At 40.8% G+C, this 19,658-nt stretch overlaps 3 protein-coding genes and 1 non-coding gene across 6 annotated transcripts in view; all 4 read left to right on the top strand.

Annotated features, from left to right (window-relative positions):
• The window catches only part of pik3c2a (phosphatidylinositol-4-phosphate 3-kinase, catalytic subunit type 2 alpha), a 57,572-nt gene extending 49,150 nt beyond the window's left edge, over positions 1–8,422 (top strand). For 2 of the 3 annotated variants that reach the window (XM_012862466.3, XM_021316345.2), the window contains exons 26-33: positions 1,562–1,671; positions 2,173–2,380; positions 2,477–2,601; positions 4,291–4,408; positions 4,491–4,572; positions 4,789–4,895; positions 6,203–6,328; positions 6,412–6,594. In XM_012862466.3, the coding sequence (XP_012717920.2) occupies positions 1,562–1,671; positions 2,173–2,380; positions 2,477–2,601; positions 4,291–4,408; positions 4,491–4,572; positions 4,789–4,895; positions 6,203–6,328; positions 6,412–6,594 (1,059 nt within the window). Of the gene's footprint in view, positions 1–1,561; positions 1,672–2,172; positions 2,381–2,476; positions 2,602–4,290; positions 4,409–4,490; positions 4,573–4,788; positions 4,896–6,202; positions 6,329–6,411 lie in introns of all 3 variants that reach the window. The other variant, XM_036146649.1, reaches the window with a different exon arrangement.
• Positions 8,423–9,914: 1,492 nt separating this feature from the next.
• rps13 (ribosomal protein S13) lies at positions 9,915–14,631 on the top strand. The gene is made up of 6 exons (XM_036146628.1): positions 9,915–10,011; positions 10,524–10,572; positions 10,655–10,733; positions 12,827–12,996; positions 13,338–13,438; positions 14,555–14,631. The coding sequence occupies exons 1-6, from the start codon at positions 9,989–9,991 to the stop codon at positions 14,586–14,588; spliced, it is 456 nt and encodes a 151-aa protein (XP_036002521.1). The 5' UTR covers positions 9,915–9,988; the 3' UTR covers positions 14,589–14,631.
• On the top strand, positions 13,607–13,734 carry LOC118557351. The gene has a single exon (XR_004927825.1). It is a non-coding gene; the product is annotated as a small nucleolar RNA SNORA19 (small nucleolar RNA).
• Positions 14,632–15,033: 402 nt separating the features above from the next.
• ppp1r15b (protein phosphatase 1, regulatory subunit 15B) lies at positions 15,034–19,289 on the top strand. The gene is made up of 3 exons (XM_012862527.3): positions 15,034–15,445; positions 16,416–17,689; positions 18,352–19,289. Exons 1-3 carry the CDS (start codon positions 15,289–15,291, stop codon positions 18,580–18,582), a joined length of 1,662 nt encoding a protein of 553 aa, XP_012717981.2. The 5' UTR covers positions 15,034–15,288; the 3' UTR covers positions 18,583–19,289.
• The last annotated feature ends 369 nt before the right edge of the window (positions 19,290–19,658 follow it).

Here is a 19,658-nt window from a genome sequence, read left to right as displayed (position 1 = left end):
ATCATAGCCGCCCTTCTGTTTCATATCTAAGCATGGGCCATGCAGAGATTCTCACAATGTGCTAACCTGGAGTAAAAATATCTCTGTGCTTTGACAAAATAACACAAAACAGAAGAGCAACACCTATTGCGTCTGCAGCTAAAACACCTGGTCACTTCAGCAGTTTGTCTGGTATTAAAGGATTTTAAACTGTACTAACAGTATGCAGGATATTTTTGATGGCTTTTTAAAATCTGTGTTAACCTTAAAATCTGTTAGCGGTTTATGCCTAACCATGCCTTGTTAAAGTTTATTCACATTAGTGCTAGCATTGAGTAAGCAGTAATGGTGGCTAAAGCTGCAGCTGAGCAACACGTGTCGATATTGCTGGCAGCAGCAAGTTCATTGTTGCCATTTACAGAAAGGGTTGGGAGATTTAATTTTACGGTTTTTCAAGTCTAAACAGGTATGTAAGGAGATTACCTTTTCTATTTTCTTTAAGATACAAGACAAATTTCTGGGGGGAAAAAACTGAACATTGACATTGATTTACACTGAGATGATTTGCCAGCTGAAAACCTTTTTGTAACTCATTAACCCAAAATAAAAGTGCACTCATTAAGATCCAAAGCTCTGTTTTAGAAGCCAGGCCAGACACAGTCACTCCCATTTTTTGGGATTGCAAGCTGTGATCTAATACGCTGACTTTAAACCAATCCAGATTTAACATCTCTGTGTGACATTGTGTACGTTTTGGACCTAAGCAGCTCTTGTTGAGATGCCAGAAATGTAAGTAAATAGTCCTTTACCACACTGTTGAATTGTAAAACCGCTTCACTATTAAGGTGTTTAAAGATTTGTGGAAATGATGCGACCCAACTTGATCTGTGTTTTGTAATTAAAAGTCCAAATGTTTTCTTAACTGCTGGAAAAACTAGAAAGTTGTGTGTGGAAAAGTATGAAAATTTCTAAAGGTAAGTTTCTAGTAACCATGTCCAGAAAAACCCTGTGTGTCGTAACTGCATCAGGAGCCTGGTGGGAAAGGACATCTTAAAGCTACACAATGAGGAGCTGACACACAAATAGCCACTAACTACTTAAAGTTACATTGTATGAAAACATGTTCCCCAATTAAATGAAAGCTGTTTTGAATCCACAAATCACAGATTTTATCAACTCATCCCTCTGAAAGCAGGAGCACCTAGAAAACGAGTTGTTTGTGCAGTAAAGATGATGCAGTGCAGTTTGCATTCAGGACATCTTTAAGATTCTACAAAATGTCTAGTTTAAAGTTGTGTGTGTTGGGTAATATTAAGAAACTTTAGCTCTTTTTTTAAATAATGCTTAAGCCTTTTTTCTTTCTTTTTTATTATTTTGGCCTACTTTTCAAAGAGCCTGCTTTCGTTTATTTTGCACTCGCAGGAATCAGAGTAGTGTATGCAACTCAGTAGCCATTTTTATTTTATTTATTCATAAACTAACGCATGGAAATGTTCATCAGTGGATTGTGCTCTATGTTTTTTTTACATTCAGAGTCTGTCTTTTTATAAAGTTTGTGTTTTTTTTTTTTGTTTTTTTTTAGATGATGTCATCAGGGCTGCCCGTACTGACTGGTTCCCAGGACCTGAAGTATGTGTTTGATGCCCTGCAGCCTCACAACACAGATGCTGAGGCCACCATCTTCTTTACAAGGTAATCACATTAACCTGCTCGCAGGGGCAAAATGAAGCGCAAAGGTCTCTTTGATTTTGCTGGAAAGGCTCAGATTTTGAAGCAGGGCTGTCACACAAGTTTTGCACTACACTACGACTCCAGCTTCATTGTTTGCGACAAATTGGGCAAATGAAAATTACATTGATACATTGATGAGTATCTTTGAATAATTCATTTATTATTGATTATATCAACATATGGATTATTTTGACATCCCTACTTTGAAGTAGTCCCATGATCAGAGATTTTAACCTGCTACAAGCTCACAAACCACCAGGTGGCATACCAGAGTTATGGTAGAGACCAAATGGCAGCTGTCTTAATTTGCAAAAGATTGCACATGGAAACATTTACATCATCTAAAACAATACTAATTGGCAGAAAATAGTTATTTACTTATTTTAGAGTTTTGTTGCCATTTTCACCCTAATCTTATCTCACTGTTTTTTCCTCCTTTGTTTTTTCGTTCTTTCTCCACAGGCTGATCGAATCCAGTCTGGGAAGCATAGCAACCAAGTTTAACTTCTTCATCCACAACCTCGCACAGTTACGATTCTCTGGCCTTCCTGCTAACGACGAGCCGATCCTGTCCTTCTCACCCAAGACGTACACCATGAAGCAGGACGGGCGCATCGTCCACGCCTCCATCTTTTCCTTCCAGAAGAGATACAACCCTGACAAGCACTATGTGAGCCCCACCAATACTGTTTGACGTCATCTTTGCATCATTTTATATCAGGACTGTATTAAAGCAGACTTTTTTCTTTCTGTCCTGTGTGTGCAGACCTACGTGGTGAGGCTCATGAGGGACGGCCATAACGAGGCCCAGTTTGTCTTCCGCACTTTTGACGAGTTTCAGGAGCTCCACAATAAACTGACTATCGTCTTCCCCCTCTGGAAGCTGCCGGGGTAACACATCACCCTCACTGACACGTTTATTAAGTTTAGCTTCCAAGTAGAAAACTGTAATGTTCAAACTTTTTCTTAAATCAGATGATCAGCCTGTTACCAAGAAAACAGTTTGATCATTAGCTGTAGACCAGATCCGGTGTTAGTCTGGTTCTGGTACTCGCTTAGAACCAGTTCTTTGTGGTCCCCCTGCTGCAAATTATGGCTTTCTTACTAACTTTGAGCTCAGCCAGAGGAAGGAACAGTGTTTGTCAGAAGTCAGAGGCGGCTTTATGGAGATAAACAACCAGCTGAAATATTATGAGAACCACATTTACAGCTCCAGAGTTAGTTTAGCTTTTGATGTCCATTTTAAGACAGTGAAAATAGTAAAACTTCAACATTAATGAAAAATCGAGTTAACTGTGAAATAACACGTGCTCACTGTTTTTTAACTTTTAGTGTGATGAGATCCTTCCTGAGAAATTTTAAATGAGCCGCTACACTCACAGCCAAAATCTTCAGCTGAATCCATGAAAGTCATTTCGGACTCAGTCCTTAAACACTGTCTGGCTTTTATTGTTAATAATTGTCGTTCATAAATGTCGCACTAACCTTTGTGTTCCTTTTGTTAGCACTCCTGGTAGCCGTCAAATCAGCTGATCTAGGATTGTAAATTGTTCCGTAGAGTCATTTTCTTTGTTAGTTAAAACGGGATTTATAAGTCAAGATGGCGATATTGGGGCGTCAGTTTTCAATAGCCTGTTTTCCATTGCATGGACTTTCAGCCATTACCCGGGATTTTGAAAGGCCACTGTGCATTTTGACTCAATTTTACCCATGTCATTTTAAATTCCTAGGTCCACACTTGGATAAATGGTCCTGGTCTGGTGGTGGGACTGTCAGATTCCCCTAGGATTGTTGAGGGGCGGCGTTAAAGCTGATAATTCAAATGGAAGCAGTAATGGCGGAAATGTGCTTTCAGCAGCTGCGTGTCGGTATGACTGGGCTGTACAGGTGCAGCCTGCAGTCTCAACCTCTCCATCCTCCGTAAACCACCACCCAAGCGTTATGAAAGTAATTATTCATACACTGGCTTGTTTGAACATCCGCCTTCACGTACACCAAATTCCCGTGTTTGAATATCAACACACATACTCTCTATGTAAATACTGATGAGCTTCTATGTAAATACTGATGAGCTTCTGAGCTTGTCAGGTTGTTCATAGCGTTCCCGTCTACGGACTCAACAAAGTACGAAAATATTTTGCTCGTTGTAACATTAGGCCATTTAGTCATATTATCCTCCCAGTTCAATATTGTAGCAGGGGGAGGAATTGATAAACCAGCTTTTATGAGAACTAAATGAGAATGTGCCCATTTTAGAGCCATCACCATCCAATGTAAATAAACGCTGATCAGAATTTGCTGAATTGCAGAAGTAAAACGGAAATGCCCGTGAAATTTGTGCATGAGAGACTCCTGGTTCTGGTTTGCTTCTGACTAGGCTGATTTGAATAAAATTTCCACAGCCTTTCAGAGCAATGGAAACAGAAAGTGTACAAACTACCTGGGTTTCCTCGTATCCGTGTAATTTGAGTTAAAACTGATCACTGATTTTTTTGGGGGGGTTTTTCGGGAGCTAGATACTATTTTTAAATCTTGTGAAACCAATAAACGGAATATGATGATTTATCCTTTATTCTGCAGTTTTCCAAACAGAATGGTGCTTGGTCGCACCCACATTAAGGAGGTGGCTGCCAAGAGGAAGCTGGAGCTCAACAGTTATGTCCACAACCTGATGAGGAGCTCCCCAGAAGTGGCCCAGGTACGTTCATGCTCTCGCTTTCCGTACGCTGTCGTGGTTTTGATTTAGACTTGTTGAATGACCTGCTTTTTTTTTATCATAGAGTGACCTGATCTACACTTTCTTCCATCCAATTGCTCGGGATGAGAAAACAGAGGGCTTAGAAACCCCACCCAACATACCTGGTAAATACCTGTCTGACCCACATTCTTCAAGTGTTTGGCGTTCCACAGACGATGTGCCTGGTTTCACTTTCTTTACCACACTTTGTTCTTCATCATCAGACCGTCTAGTTTGAAAAACGATAATCCTACAAGCATTTTTTTTTCCTGATCTGTCTGTTGTGCGAAAGTCCCAATGTTAAGGTGTGTGTGTCACATGGTTGTGTTTTACTGTCTCAGAGCCGCTGCTGAGTCCGACCTCTGGCCGGGTGGAAGGAGAAGTGAAGCTTTCTATTTCATACCGAAACGGTACTCTGTTCATCATGGTCATGCACATCCGAGACCTGGTAAACAAACTTTAAAACATACGTGATTGACATCCCTTTTTTACAGTAGTATGTCTCTTTTTTTATGTGGATCTTTATGACATCATTCCTGTATTTTTCAGATATTATTCTAAATTGACATGAATACTTGAGTTCATCTTCGTTCCATGGTGAAATGATTAAACAACAAGCACTTTCAATAAATTTGGATAAAAAGAAAACTAAATGGTGCACAAGTTGGAGTTGATTGCATATTTTCTCTCATTTACACACATTACACATTTAGGTGATAAATGTCTCAATGCTAACGCTCAGTCACAATCCACTGAAAACATCAGTATGGTTTGCCAACCATGTCCCATTTTAGAAAAAAAGGGTATTTTTTTATTAGTTCAAAGTCTAAATCTATCTCTCTATCAAAGGTCTGTTTGTCTGGAGGGTAAATTATGTTTTTCAGAAAATATAAGTTGCATAAAAGGAATGAGAGGATTGCATCTAGTCAATAAATGAATCAACGATTAAGGATTTAGTGATCAGACTAAAATAATGATTAATTACCAACAACAAACCCAGGGCCTGCAACACTTTGCTCACTGCTTTACTGAACAAACATGAAAGGTTGGAGAGGCAGTCTGTACATCCATATTAATTTCAGTAAGCTGTCTCCAACTAGAACTGATTTTGACAAATGTCCCAATTCAGCCAAATAATCTGCAAAAGTTTAGAAGAAATCATTCGGCTGCTAAGTTCCTCCTCCTGCTGCGTCGATGTTCTCCTCACAGCTTTCTTTAAGAGAGTTTTGCCTGTAATAGCTGATTTGGCTCAGATAATAAACACGTCCCTTCTGACAGGTGTATTCCTTCAGGCCCTGAAAACAGAAATTATCAAACCACTGTTGGAAACAACAATTTCCACAAATTACTGCATCTGTACCGTGTCATACGAAGCTCTACCTGTACCACAAGAATCTAAGCTCACCTTAACTTTATGTAATATAAATATATTTTTAATGCTTTTGCCATTTGAAATCTATATAAATACAAGTATGATTCAAAAGGAAGAGCAACTGAATAAAATAGCATTTTAAATGCAGCTCACTGGAGGGTTATTTCTTTGGACAGGCTTGAGGGCCCCACATATGGTCCTGGGGGGCTACCTGGTGCCCGCCGGCACCATGTTGGTGACCCCTGCTTTGGGATATATGTATAATCAAGACCCAGCTTGAATTGACGAAAATCTTTAATACATTCAGTTGTGCACCCAGTTCTAGTTTTTGAAAATCATTGAAGTTATTTGCTTATTTTGCAAACTTCTCCCTCCACTTTCAGGTCTCCGAAGACGGCACCGATCCCAACCCATACGTAAAAACCTACCTGCTCCCCGATCCGCAGAAGACTTCAAAACGCAAGACGAAGATCTCCAGAAAAACCCGGAACCCCACCTTCAACGAGATGGTCAGAAAAAACCCGCCGCGGCTCGCTGCGATTACACGCTCAGATAGGATCGGTACTTACTTGTGCTCTTCTGTTCTCCACAGCTGGTGTACAGCAACTACAGCAAAGAAACCCTGAGCCTGCGGGAGCTGCAGCTGAGCGTGCTCAGCGCCGAGTCGCTGCGTGAGAACTACTTTCTGGGCGGCATCACGCTCAGGCTGAAAGACTTTGACCTCAGCAAGGAGACTGTCAAGTGGTACAAACTGGCAGCCGTTCCATACTTCTGACCCTGAACCAGCCTCTGACTCTGCCTCTTCAGACAACAACGGACGCATTCAAATTATATGGGAAGGGCTGCAGGTGGAGCTTTACTTGAAAATACCGGCTACTCCAGCTCTCGTTTCGTAAAAACAAAACCCCCCGAAAATCAGGAAAAGGATTTATCATCTGTTGTTTTGTCATAAGATTTATGGCTTTGTCAAACCTGGAATATAGTTGGGAAGAAAAATGTTATAAGAGGAATCAAATTAAGGATTGTGTAGTTATTATATTTACATAACATTATTTAACCATGCTTGCAGGGGGGGAAAAAAACATGTATCATAAATATCCTGGATTCAACCCGACCTGTTTCTGATGAGTTTGAATAGGAGATCTCTTATACTTGTTGCGTAGCGTTACTGCTTGTTCCCATATGACATGAATGTGTCTAGAGTTCCCTAAAGGGGCAACAGAAGTGAATAATCTACAAACCCTGAAAGGGGAGCCTCGTCTCTGTTTTCTCCCTGCCTGTAAAACTAATCAAGATTGTTTATGTGACAAACAATCTTCTTATTTTGCCTCCTTTTTAAAAAAAAACTATAACAAAGAGCTGTAATATTTTGTACATTTTCTTATTAGAGGACCAAAACGGCTTACTTTCAGAAGAGTTTCTATATATACTGGTGTTTTTTTTTTGTTTTTTTTTTTGTTTTTTTTAAGGAATAGAAAGGAGAAACGTTTCTACAGGTCATGATTTATTAACTATGTAGACAGGTAAAAGACAGTGGTGGTTTCCTGCCTTGCAGCAAACATGTTAAAGTACAATAGCCCATCAAACTGGATTAGAGGAAATCCAAAATTACCATAAGATTTCCTCGAGATGTGCCAAAACTAACAAAGCGACAAAAATAAACTACTCATTGTAGGGACTCGGTAAGGGTGCCTTTGTTTGTTCTTGCAATCTGTTTTTAATGCACAATTTAACCTTATTGTTACTAAATATAATTTCCTAAACAATGTGGCATGTCCTTATGGAAAAAAATGAACGTACCCCGTGAAGCTGTATATGTAGTTTCTGGTGGAAGGCCAGAACAATCAAGATTGTTGTAACAATGATTTATATATTTTTTCCCTAAATGCACACTTTGTTTCACGGTTTGACTTCTTTCACCCGGCACACCTTAAAGAGGCAAATGTAAAGGCTTTGAAGCACATTTCTTTCTATGTTCTGAACATAAGAATTATCATGAGATAGTTCGGTGGCAGGGGGTGGGGGGGACACACCAATTGGGACGGGAGTCTATCCTGAAATCTGGAAATGAGCTGTTTAAGCTCAGGCAGCTGAACCACACCTTCTCCAAGTGCCTATAGAGGTCTGATCACACTGTGATGAGTAACCGGGCAAAACTATCAGCACAAACTGGCAACGCAGTCCAGGAAAAGCAAGGTTTTAAGTTTTAAATGGGAAAATATTGTGAATTCTGATCAGCAACTTGGATGTAAAAACGTCTTCACAGAAAGGGAATATTATCCTGTATAAGACCACACACTGCCCTCCTCTCTCTGTAACTATAACATCTAAAGTTGTGTTCATATTTAATAAAGAGATAAAGATGATTCTTTTTTTTTCTGCAATAGTTTTTAAAAGATTTCACATATGCTTATGGCACATTAATATTACTGCCTAGATCTGCTCTTTTAGTACCTGTTTGGAAAAAGGAAGAAAAAAAAAGTTAGGAAAGTTTGTGTTAACATGGCCAGTTATTTATTTTTTAATTGGTGACCTCTAGCCTGAACGGATCAGTGTGTACTGTAATCTCTTTCATAAAGCAAATTAAATGTTTTTGAACAAATGCAACATGTTGCTTCCTGCCTGTGCTAACTTTGATGGTTGCGATTTTATATATATATATATATATATATATATATATATATATATATATTTATTTATTTTTTTTTATTGACAATGAAAAATTTAGGATACAGTTGAAAATATATTTACTAAGCTTTAAGACTTTTAACTTTTTGTCACTTTCTAACCTTGAATCAATATGTTTTTACTTTGTTCAAATTCAGAAGATTATATTTCCTCAGAATTTGATTGCATTTGGTTTAAATTGTATTGCTTCAGTCCGATGTTTTGGGTATTCTTCCACAAGCTGTATGATAATGAGTAGGCCCGTTTATATTAGGATGCAGCAGTCTGTCACTGAAGCAGCTCTCCGGGCCTCCAACAGATTCATTCTAGCCTTCCTGATGAGCTTATCTAGCCACTTTCAGCTACAGATAAGCTGCTGCTCCAACAAACTACACTATAGAAGATAGCTGATGACCCCACAGAGTCAAAAAAGGTCTTCAGGAGCACCCGTGTTCTCCAAAAGATCTTGGTCTCCTTGGCAGATAGAGTCTGCTCTCACTTCCTGAAAAGAGCATTAATTGTGTTACTCAAGTCCTGTTTATTGTCCAGGTACACACGCAGGTACTTTTAAGAGTCTGCTTTCTATATGCCAGTTCCTTGGATGTTCGACCGTCTTTGTATGGTGATGCCAACTGCTATTATTCCCAAGAAGAGATTTTTGGGGAGACGGGGAAAAAGAAAAACCTCCAACTTAATTGAAGGGTAATGAAATAGCAGGTAAATGTTTGTCTTCCAAAAAATTTTTTAAGCCAGTGGATTATACAGATGTTAAATCTCTTCCTGTCAACCAGCTTTGCACACCTAGGACCGCAACAAATTTGCAATTATCCTATACAGTGATACTGGATAGAGAGCACCCCCCGCCCAACTCATCTTCTAGGCCAGTATTTAACCCCATCCATCTTCCCACCAACTCCTGTTGAAAAAAAGCTTTCCCAACCGCATGGTCCTGCTACTATTAACACTTTACAATTATGAGCCACTTTGTGTTGGTCCACCATGTTTTTGAATGTGAAAAAGTTCAGGGATGATTCAGACCCTTTTAACTGGCGGCAAAAATGGGTAATGATTTTGGCGTTTATCTTTAGTTTATATATATATATATATATATATATATATATATATATATATATATATATATATATATATATATATATATATATATAAAGTAGTAAAACACCAAGGGCCAGCTTAATTAATTTTCAAATTATTTAAAATTTTCATTTATATTTGCCAACAATTCGGTTACCAGGATGAATAATGGCCAGATTTTTCGGACACGGGCAAAAATATGGAAAATCTAGTAGGCCCTTCTATAACCGCGACAGAATGGCTGTTCAATTTTATTTAATACATTTTAATGATAATAATCATTAAAAAGCAGAGCCAGATCCTTAGAGCGTCTACAGGAAACCAGACCTTACGTACCTACGCAACTTCCGACGCAGGCGCAAAACCGTTTTTTCTGTCGCGTGTGCGGCCTCTCTTCCTCTACCGCCATCATGGGTCGCATGCACGCTCCCGGGTGAGCTCTTCTTTTATCATTTAAAAGTAGATTTGAGCGGTGGCAGGTCGCTTTTATTTGCACAACAACGCAGTTAAACGCGTAAAGGTCCACTGTGGATTAAAATATTATATTTTAGTTGGTGGTAAATATAGGAAAAAGCCGCCTAGACGGACCTTCAGATGAACATCCATTTCTAGCTAGCTACCATTAGCTGCTCACCGCACTCGCTGTTCAGTGGGATGCTACTTTTTTTTTTAGTAAGGTTTTCATGGTTCGACATTGTTCAACAAAAAAAAGTTTCAGGTCCAACCGCGTGAATTGGTGTGATTAAAATGAAGGTTCGTCGATGGATGCCATGCTCTAGTTGCGTACCTTAGGCAGATGTTTGAAGCTAGCATTAGCCGGCCTAAATGCCTCCACGAGTCCAACAATAGCATTTACCCATGATAATTATTATTTTTTTTACTGCATTTGTGTTTCCCAAAAAGCGTCAGGTGAGGCTGTAACTTGTTACTTGTTTCCGTTTGCAGAAAGGGTTTGTCCCAGTCAGCTCTGCCTTACAGGCGCAGTGTCCCCACTGTAAGTATGCCTTCTATTTTCCGACTGATCTGCCTTTTATACACTGCTGTGCTGCTTAATAACACACATGTTGTGCTCGTAGTGGCTGAAGCTCACGTCTGATGATGTGAAAGAGCAGATCTTCAAGCTGGCCAAGAAGGGTTTGACTCCTTCTCAGATCGGTAAGTTGTATTAAATGAAGAACTGCTGGTCGCCTTGTTACAGCATGTGGAGGATGGCACTGGTGTGAGAGATCCTTGAAATTCCTCTTGGGTTCTGATATAGCATAACTCTATCCAGTCATTTCAATGTAGGCCATAAAACTGTTGGATTTGATCCAACGATCAAATCCAAGAGCTTTGACATTTCAGATTATGCTAAGATCTTGTATGTAGGCCATAAATGAATAGTTGGAGCATTTTAAAAGCTGAATGTTTGGGGAGTAGTTTCTCCTAAATTTACATTGAAGCAAAGAATTATATTGTTAATGTTTTCCCTACGTTAATCTGTGGGGCCTTGTGAGTCAATAAGATCACCAGTTAAATACAGCTATCAGAGTAAAAATGGCAGCTGCAAACTCACTGGTGGTAACACCCAGTTTTTTTGTGCAGAGCAAAAGAAACAAGTGGAAAAGGACAGCCTGTTATGACAGGCATATTAATTGCTTTCCTTACGGTTTTAATTGTTTGTGGGTTGAAATATCAGAACGACCACCAGCTTGGTTAGGAAATGAATAAAATTACGTTGCAAGCTGTTTTTTTGTAAGTTGTGACAAGATATGGGGTTATGAAATTTAAGGTTCTGCAGTATATTTTTCATCAAAACATCCTTGTGGAACACAAATGGGCTATTTAAAATCAAAAATGTTCAGATCCTGATAGTGACTCAGCATCATGTGTAGGATGCCAAATACAGAACATTACAAATTATCACTGCAACATATGGCCACAACGATTAGTCAGGGATGTTCTGTTGATAATGGTTGAAATTAGTTTAAAACGGCTTTATTATAGTTCAGTTGGGTGCTTTGCTCATACTTTGTTGCTGGAGAATAAAGATCCTTGACCTTAAAAAAAAATAACAGTCAAATTTATTGTCTTGTGTCAAGATGATGGGACCAACTGGTGATTTAAGTGGTTTGGAAATTTTTGTTTGTTCAGACTTTGACGTTTTTCACATAAAGCAGTGCCTGCCATGTTTAATTGGATGCCAGATTAGCTAGCATTTCAGTTGGGTTTTTGGTCGACTAGATGAAGTTCTGGTCATTTTACTCCTTCATCATTACATACTTTGTCCTCTGAAGAGGAAATGAAATTCTACTGGAAATAATTAGTCTGATTTGACACCTGATGACTATAAGCTATTACATAAGTCAGTTTAGTATAACAATTGTATGAACTGGACGAACAGATTTCAATTGCTATCATGGGAAATGTGGTGTTTATAAGTTTCAGGAAAATGTTATGCAACTAACTGATATCTGAGCATTTTGATTCACCTTTTTAGAACAAAAAATATGTAACTACAGTGAGAAACTGATCCTAGGTCAAGTAATGAAATGGAAGTTCTTCTGGACAGAAGAGTAACAGATGGGCATGGGGGCACAAATGGGCCAAGCAACAACCTGAATCAGAGCCATTGTGAAAAAAAGCTTGTTTTGCTGCACAATGTTGCACAAAATTAGTCCATCTCCTTTGAATTAATTTTTAAATTGCTGTATTCTTAGATATACTGAAGGAAGGTTGAGATGTTGAAATTGATTTACTTTGGTGAGGTCATTCACTGTAAGGGTGGCAATATGTACTTAAGATCTTTATATTTGGTATTTGTTGTGATAACATAACAGCGATGATAAATAATATTAACTTTTTGACTTTTTTTAGGCAACTGTGGCTGTGTATGTCTCAGCAATCATAGCGCCCCAGAAACAAATACTTCTCTTAAAGTCAGCCCATTTTTAAAATGAGCTTCTTGAGGACGCCTGGTGTATAAATAGTTTCTATCAATGAAAAGCAGAAACTAACGGCATTCAATCATATTTTCCAACTTATTGATGCACTTATGTGGGGGAAAAGTTATTTTGACAATACTCACTAATTGGAATTTAGTGTTTGTCCAAATTTCTATAGGATATTTTCCATGAACATAAATGGACAATAAACAGACATTGTTTACATCATTCAGTGTTTACCTTTCACGCTGAGGTTCACCTTAGAGTTGTTTTGTGATGGAGTTTCCTGCCTTCTTGTCTAATTGACTTTGTTTCTCTGCTCAGGTGTGATTCTGAGGGATTCCCACGGTGTTGCCCAGGTGCGTTTTGTCACTGGCAACAAGATCCTGAGGATCCTCAAGTCCAAGGGTCTTGCCCCTGACCTGCCTGAGGATCTCTACCACCTTATCAAGAAGGCTGTGGCGGTCAGGAAGCACTTGGAGAGAAACAGAAAGGTAACAACAAATCCTGGATAGTAAGCAGAGGTGCTGGTGTCTTTATAGCTCCATCTTTGACTTCATTAGTTAGCTTACTGTCACTGTTTGGTGTTTTGAGGAGATACAATAACAATATAACAAAATATAACAATCTAATAACCACAGTAGCTGAAAGTATTTTTGATTTCCTAATTGGCCCCTGGTGGACAAATTGAAAGGACTTGCATTTGAAATGGGAATCAGTTTAGAATTTCTTTGTGTAAAAAAGTGTAGAACACATGGTGAACATGCTCTGGCCTCTTAATACTTACCTGGTTGGATGTTTCTGCTCTAATTCACATTCATGGTGATACTTGCAGGACAAGGATGCCAAGTTCCGCCTGATTCTCATTGAGAGCAGGATCCACAGGCTGGCCCGTTACTACAAGACCAAGAGAGTACTGGCCCCCAACTGGAAGTAGTACGTATTGGTTTTTCACTCAATTATTTTATTTGTTTTATTCTCTAAATGTGAAAATGCTGGAGTAAGTTACCTCAATTTAACATTTCAAGTGTTCAGTCTGTAAAGCAACATTCTGACAGAAAAAAGGCTTATTCTGCTGAATTGTACTAAATATAGTCTGAAGGAATGCACAAATCATTGTCCTGCTCTTTATGGTTAAGAGTTGTGATATTTCTGTTGTGCTAGAAAAAGCTGGAGGTAAATTAGCAGAGTGGCTACTTGGTGCCTTCTCTGCCAGTCCCCTTCAGACAAATTAATAACGGTGGCGTTACAGTTTAAGAACTAGTCTGGGACTCCAGGGCTACATTAGACTCTGCAGTCCTTTTTTTTTTTTTCCTTCATTTTTTTGTTGAAAACAGACATGTTTAATTACTTTTCTGAAGGTTTTCTACATCACAATGGTGAAACCGTTCTCTGAAAATGCACAATTTAATAACTGGGCCCAGGTGGGGGTTAGCATTCATGCACAGGTTGAGTTTCAAAGAACATACTGTAGTGTTTTAGCTGTGGGGTTAACGTAGCTAATTTATTTTTTTCTTCTCTGCCTACCTGATGGGAAAAGTTCCTTGGAAGCTTTAGTGTTGGCCTTGTTGATCAACAGGGTCAAAGGTTTTCTGGCTGTACCTGACATGTTGGCAGAGTTAAAACTTCCAGCAGCAGACCATTGAAATGAGGGGCAGCTGGGCAGCTGAGTGATAATTAAGCCTATTTATATAAATCTCGTCACAAATGGGCGTCTTTGAATAACTTTAGTATTGTTTGTCTATAATCCTAGTCATTATGATAAATGCCATTACAGTAAAATGTCTATTCATACATGTTTCTGTATTTCTGTATCTAACATTATATATATATATATATATATATATATATATATATATATATATATATATATATATATATATATATAGATATATATATAGATATATATATATATATATATAGATAGATATATATATATATATATATATAGATATATATATATATATATATATATATATATATATATATAGATATATATAGATGTGTGTGTCAGAGTGAATATTTAACTTATTTTTCTCTCTCTGTTTACAGTGAGTCGTCTACAGCTTCTGCTCTGGTGGCATAAACTCAGCCCTTTTTGAATTAATAAAACAATATAAATTCAGGAATGTGTGTCTGTCTTGTTTTTTTTTTTTTTTTTATGCTCAAATATCATTTAAATCTCAATACACCATCAAAGTTCCCTTTTGAGTCTGGTTCAGACTTGTTACTGAAATGTTCTTTTCGATCAATTTTCTGTTCATAGCAATGTGACATATCAAAGTAATGTTTTGTTTAGCTGAAATGAAAGCGCTTCGAGTTATGAAGTTTGTTTTTTACTGATTTAAAAGTCTTGCGATTTCTTTACGTCATCCTGTTTTTAGTCAACATAAATATCAGGGGCTGGAGGACTTTCCCAGGAAATTACGGGCACTTTCTACGTGACGAGGCGGGACCTCGCCTTGTTGAGGCCGGTTGACCAATCGCTGCTTTCGCGTGACGTCACGGAGTATATTTATTAGCTGGTGTCGCAACAAGACGACACTCTCAGTTCTACTCCAGCAAAGACAACAGCAGAAGAACCATGGCGTACCCGATGGAGCGGATTTGACGAAGAAAAGCGAAAATGGCAGCAAGCAGCCAGAGAATGAAGCGACAACACTCGAGCGCAAATCTGTCACCGACAAACCCGCGGAGTCTGTTGGTTTTGGACGAGGAATACCAGAATACGTGAGGATATTTTCGTGACGGTGGCCGTAATCCGAGAAGAAAGGAGCGGAGGGAAAATGGCTACTACTGCTGAGAGCGGCTCAGAGCGGACGGCCATGGAGAGGTTCGGCGGCGGAGGGATGGCGCTGCTTCCCTGGACTAAGCAGATGCTCACCGTGCTGTGGGAACAGCTGCGGCTGCTGGTTCAGGTCATCTATTACACTTTCATTTCAGGTGAGGACAAGGCGGAGGGACGAGCTTGACGGCTCTTTGCTACATTTATCCACTGCTTAGTGGCTTTATTACATTAACACTTTCAGCAGACACCTGGTCGTTCAGAACCACCGAAAGCAGGATTTAAAAGTAGATATTGAACAAACATCTGATTTTAAAACCAGGCACGAGTCTTTAAAAACAGTGACATTGTGCAGAAAAAGCACTGAAAACACATTTTTCACATTTTGATATAATTTAACTGTGAAGGATTCATGTCATGTACGAGCTGATGGATGATTGGCTACTGGACATGCGCAAAACTGTATTAAATATTCTTGCACGTCGACGATTGCGACGTTTTTAGTAATTCTGCGTCTAGTTAGCTTTAATACATTATCTACAGCACAACGAAGGAAGGAATCAATCTGTTGTATGCGTATATATATATATATATATATATATATATATATATATATATATATATGATTATAAAAAATAATATGATTTCTTATTTAAATTATTCGGGTTTGGTATAAAATCGATTTTATTTATAGGCTACATCACCAACCCTTTATTTATATATATATATATATATATAAAAGGGTTGGTGATGTAGCCTATAAATAAAATCGATTTTATTATCCCAAATCCAATTTAATTTAAATACATTATATAAATTATTTATTTGTGAAACAAGCTGACAGATTTCCCCCCCCCCCCCCCCCCCCAAATTGTAAACAATGGAAATGTATATAATCTTTTTATATGGGACAACTGCACCTGAATCGCCAGTAATGTATCAAACATCTGGATCCAGAGATTAAAAAGTGACAAAACATCAAGCACAGTCAGTGCCAGATCCAAATGGTATATATTTGCTGTTACTGCGATGTAGCGATATAAATTGTTACTAAGTGATGGGATTTAAAAAATGTTCTTATGACAGATTATGTGTGTAAACTGAGAGTTTTTTTTCCCTCTTCTCCAGTTTTTCAGATGTTCCGGTTTGAGGTCCACGTCAGAATCACAGACGAGACGGGAGAGCACATCCAGCACATGGGCACGGCCTCAAACGCTCCCGAATCCTTCCTCTTCTCCTCCCTGTTCGACGGCGACAACGGCGTCATGGTCGGCGGCTCCAACCCCCTCTCCAACTTCTGCGCCGAGGTCGGCGACCCCTTCGCCGGGAAGTCCACGGCCGAGGCGCTGCTGTCCAGCCTGCGCGCCGACGACCTGTGCTGCGGGCTCGTGGACGACTTCGTGTCCAGGGCGGCGGGGAAGGAGGAGAGCATCCTGCTCGGACACCAGTCGGCCTGGAAGGTGGGCTTCCCCGGCGACTGGAACATCTTCGTGTCCGGCGGCGACAGCTGCAGCTCCGGCGACGGCTGCCACAGGAGCTGCGATCAGGTCCCCCGGCCCAAAGAGAGAGGCTGGAAACAGGAGACTTCAGAGGAGGACAGGAGCTCTCAGTGGAGCAGCGAGGAAGAGCAGAACGTGGCGGAGTTTCAGAGTGAAGAAAGCCGGGAGCTCTGGGAGTCGCTGTCCAGATCCAGCGACCCGTACAATCCCTTCTTCTTCTCCGCCTGCATCTCAACCAAGCCGGACATGGGCAAAGGCAAGCCCGACGTCAAAACCAGCGGCGACCCGGATCCGAGGGCCAGCGAGGAGTCGGCGGGGCCGCCGCGGCTGAACATGTGGGCGTGCCGCTCTGACAGCGAGAGCAGCTGGAGCAGCTGGGCCGGCTCCGAGTGCTCCAGCCCCGACGTGGACAAGGAGGAGAGCGACAAGCTGTGGGAGTTCTTCAGCAGCCCGGAAGACCCGTACAACCCCATGTACTTCACGGCCAGCACGGCCAGCAGCCCCACGCTCAGAACCAAACCCGCCTCAGTATGCACACAGGCCTCGCTTCCCGCACCGCCCGCCAAGCCCGACGCGGAGACGGAGGACAACCAGAGCAGCTGTCCTCCGTCGGAGGACGACGAGGAAGAGCTGCTCTGGAAGTCTCTGGGCCAGAGAGACGACCCGTACCACCCTCTGAACTTCCAGGCTGACGCTCAAACGCAGAGACCACCCGCAGAGACCAGGAAGCAGACAGAAGCTCCCAGGAAACCCAGAGGAGAGAAGCCCGCTCTGCCAGACAGAAAGTTAAAGCAGCACTGCCACCCAGAGAAGAGGCTGGTGCCCTGGAGGAGACCCCAGCCAGCGCCTCCCACGCCTCCTGACAGGCAGGAGGACAGCGAGGCCGGCACCCGGCAAAAAAAGGTTAATATACTTTCATTATTAGGCAAAGTTAACCAGACTCTAGAGCTGAAACTCTAGAATCCGATAAAAAGAGGGCAATTTCAGGTTTACCTGCGTATATAACCGTGCTGAGTTCAAGTGCAACTGGACTAAGGGAGTGTCTGCTGCTGAGAGTGGGAGATAAGAGCTCCCGTTTCAGCTGCTGCCGTTCAGACTGGCTTGTTTGCTGTCGATTAGCAACGCGGCCGGTCGCCATGGCCACATCGGTCATGTGACCCCCGGCCACATGAGTCGGGAGGATTTGACTGCTGAGCGTCAGCGCTGTTGTGAAACCAGAGTCCAGGATTACTCTAAGTGCACATTTCAGAGCTAAAATGCTCCGGCTGTACGTTCCAGATCCGCCGATCAGATCTAACCTGCTGGGTCTTCTGAGGGTTAGAACAAGGAAGATGAGGAGAAAAAATGCTGCTTTAAAAAAAAAAAAGCATATTTTGATTTAATGGTATTTTTTTCAATCAACCTATCACCATTCAGAGCAAATTGATTGTCTGATCTCCATGTCTAATCATCAGATCGGTGCATCTTAATTACACAAAACTACATTTTTTCTGTCTCTAAACGTAGAGCTCTGTCATAAATGATGTTTTCCAGAGAGCTAACCCTTTGTCTGTCTCCGTCCTCAGGTGCGGTTCTCCCCTCTCGTCCACGTCCACGTCATGAGGACCTGGCCCTTCGCTCGCCAGGCGTCCCGCAAAGGCCACTGGGAGGAGCTGGCCCGGGACCGGGACCGCTTCCGGAGGCGGATCGCGGACACGGAGCGCGCGGTGGGCCGCTGCCTGAGCCGGCCTCACAGGGAGAGGATGCGGGCGTACCTGGACAGTGCCTTGGATCGGACGCAGGGTCCCGAGCCGTGAATGTCTTTTCCTTATCGTTTGTGGACGTGAATATTTTTGGGGATTGGTTGCAATGCAACAGTGATATTTGTTCTTGATTTTTAGGCCAATTAGAAATGTGACGTAAAGGCCATCGTAAATGTTCTGTGTCAAGTTGACCAACCGTGTACCTCAAGAGGGTTTTTCTACGTTGTGTACCTGTTGCACTGACTGACACTTTCTCATGTTAACCTCAGCATTAATGTGTGGAATGTTGTTTTTGTATGCCTTATATACTGACCTAGTAATGTAACTTATTGATGCTCCGCGGAGCCTGTCCTTTCTATTTTACCATCGGCTTGAACTGTTTGTACCCGTTTTTATATGCGTAAAGAAACCAAACGGTGATGTCATAAGGACGCAGAGCTTTGCGTTACAAAGTGTTTATTGAAACAGATTTGTAAGCATGACGAATACTGACTTCTAGTGCAATTTTGTTTTTGCAAGTCTTGATATATTTTATGCTTTTTTTTTTTTTAAGTCCTGTGTTTTTATTTTGTTTCTATGTGTATTTATTTTATTTTGGTTGTGTTTTGGGTGGAAAGGCAAGGCGGCGACGTGATTCAGAACACTTTGATCGACGTGACTCGCTCGGCTTCTCGTGGTGACATCATGTAGCTTCAAGTTTGTCGCTAGAAAAAAATGGATTGTAGCTACTGCGTTCAGTCAATAAAATTTCTTACACTGCAGTTTTTCTCGTTCTGATGAAGGTGCGGGTAGAAAGAGGAAGGAGGGGAAACGGTGACGGTTGGACCAGTTTGAGCCTTGGACCGCTATGTGATGCTCACATTAAATATGGAAACAAAGATGTTCAACAAAATCTATTTCCTGATAATTACAGTTATATTTGCATTTCAACTTAATACATAGACTTAAACTAAACACTAAATGCATTAGTTCACAGGAGCTTGGTTTTGGAGCCAGATGGACTAGTCAGGCTACCTGCTCTTGTAGCCTGTCGTTCCCCCTTTAGTCTTCACACCGTGATTTTAGCCAGCTAGCTGGTAGCATACAGCAATAGGTGGGGGAAGGGCCACACTGTGTTGCTCTGTGCTCCG

The sequence above is a fragment of the Fundulus heteroclitus genome, chromosome 2 (genome assembly GCF_011125445.2).
Source record: "Fundulus heteroclitus isolate FHET01 chromosome 2, MU-UCD_Fhet_4.1, whole genome shotgun sequence".
Lineage (NCBI taxonomy): Eukaryota > Metazoa > Chordata > Actinopteri > Cyprinodontiformes > Fundulidae > Fundulus > Fundulus heteroclitus.
This window is presented reverse-complemented; position numbering and strand designations above follow the sequence as displayed.

What these genes read in the sequence shown, in the direction of transcription:
- rps13 (XM_036146628.1), top strand. Translation starts at nt 9,989, where the DNA reads ATGGGTCGCATGCACGCTCCCGG. An exon ending in ACAGGCGCAGTGTCCCCACT is followed by an intron (nt 10,573 to 10,654) that starts GTAAGTATGCCT and finishes TTGTGCTCGTAG; the next exon opens with TGGCTGAAGCTCACGTCTGA. An exon ending in ACTTGGAGAGAAACAGAAAG is followed by an intron (nt 12,997 to 13,337) that starts GTAACAACAAAT and finishes TGATACTTGCAG; the next exon opens with GACAAGGATGCCAAGTTCCG.
- ppp1r15b (XM_012862527.3), top strand. Translation starts at nt 15,289, where the DNA reads ATGGCTACTACTGCTGAGAGCGGCTCAGAGCGGACGGCCATGGAGAGG. An exon ending in CTATTACACTTTCATTTCAG is followed by an intron (nt 15,446 to 16,415) that starts GTGAGGACAAGG and finishes CCTCTTCTCCAG; the next exon opens with TTTTTCAGATGTTCCGGTTT. An exon ending in CCGGCACCCGGCAAAAAAAG is followed by an intron (nt 17,690 to 18,351) that starts GTTAATATACTT and finishes CTCCGTCCTCAG; the next exon opens with GTGCGGTTCTCCCCTCTCGT.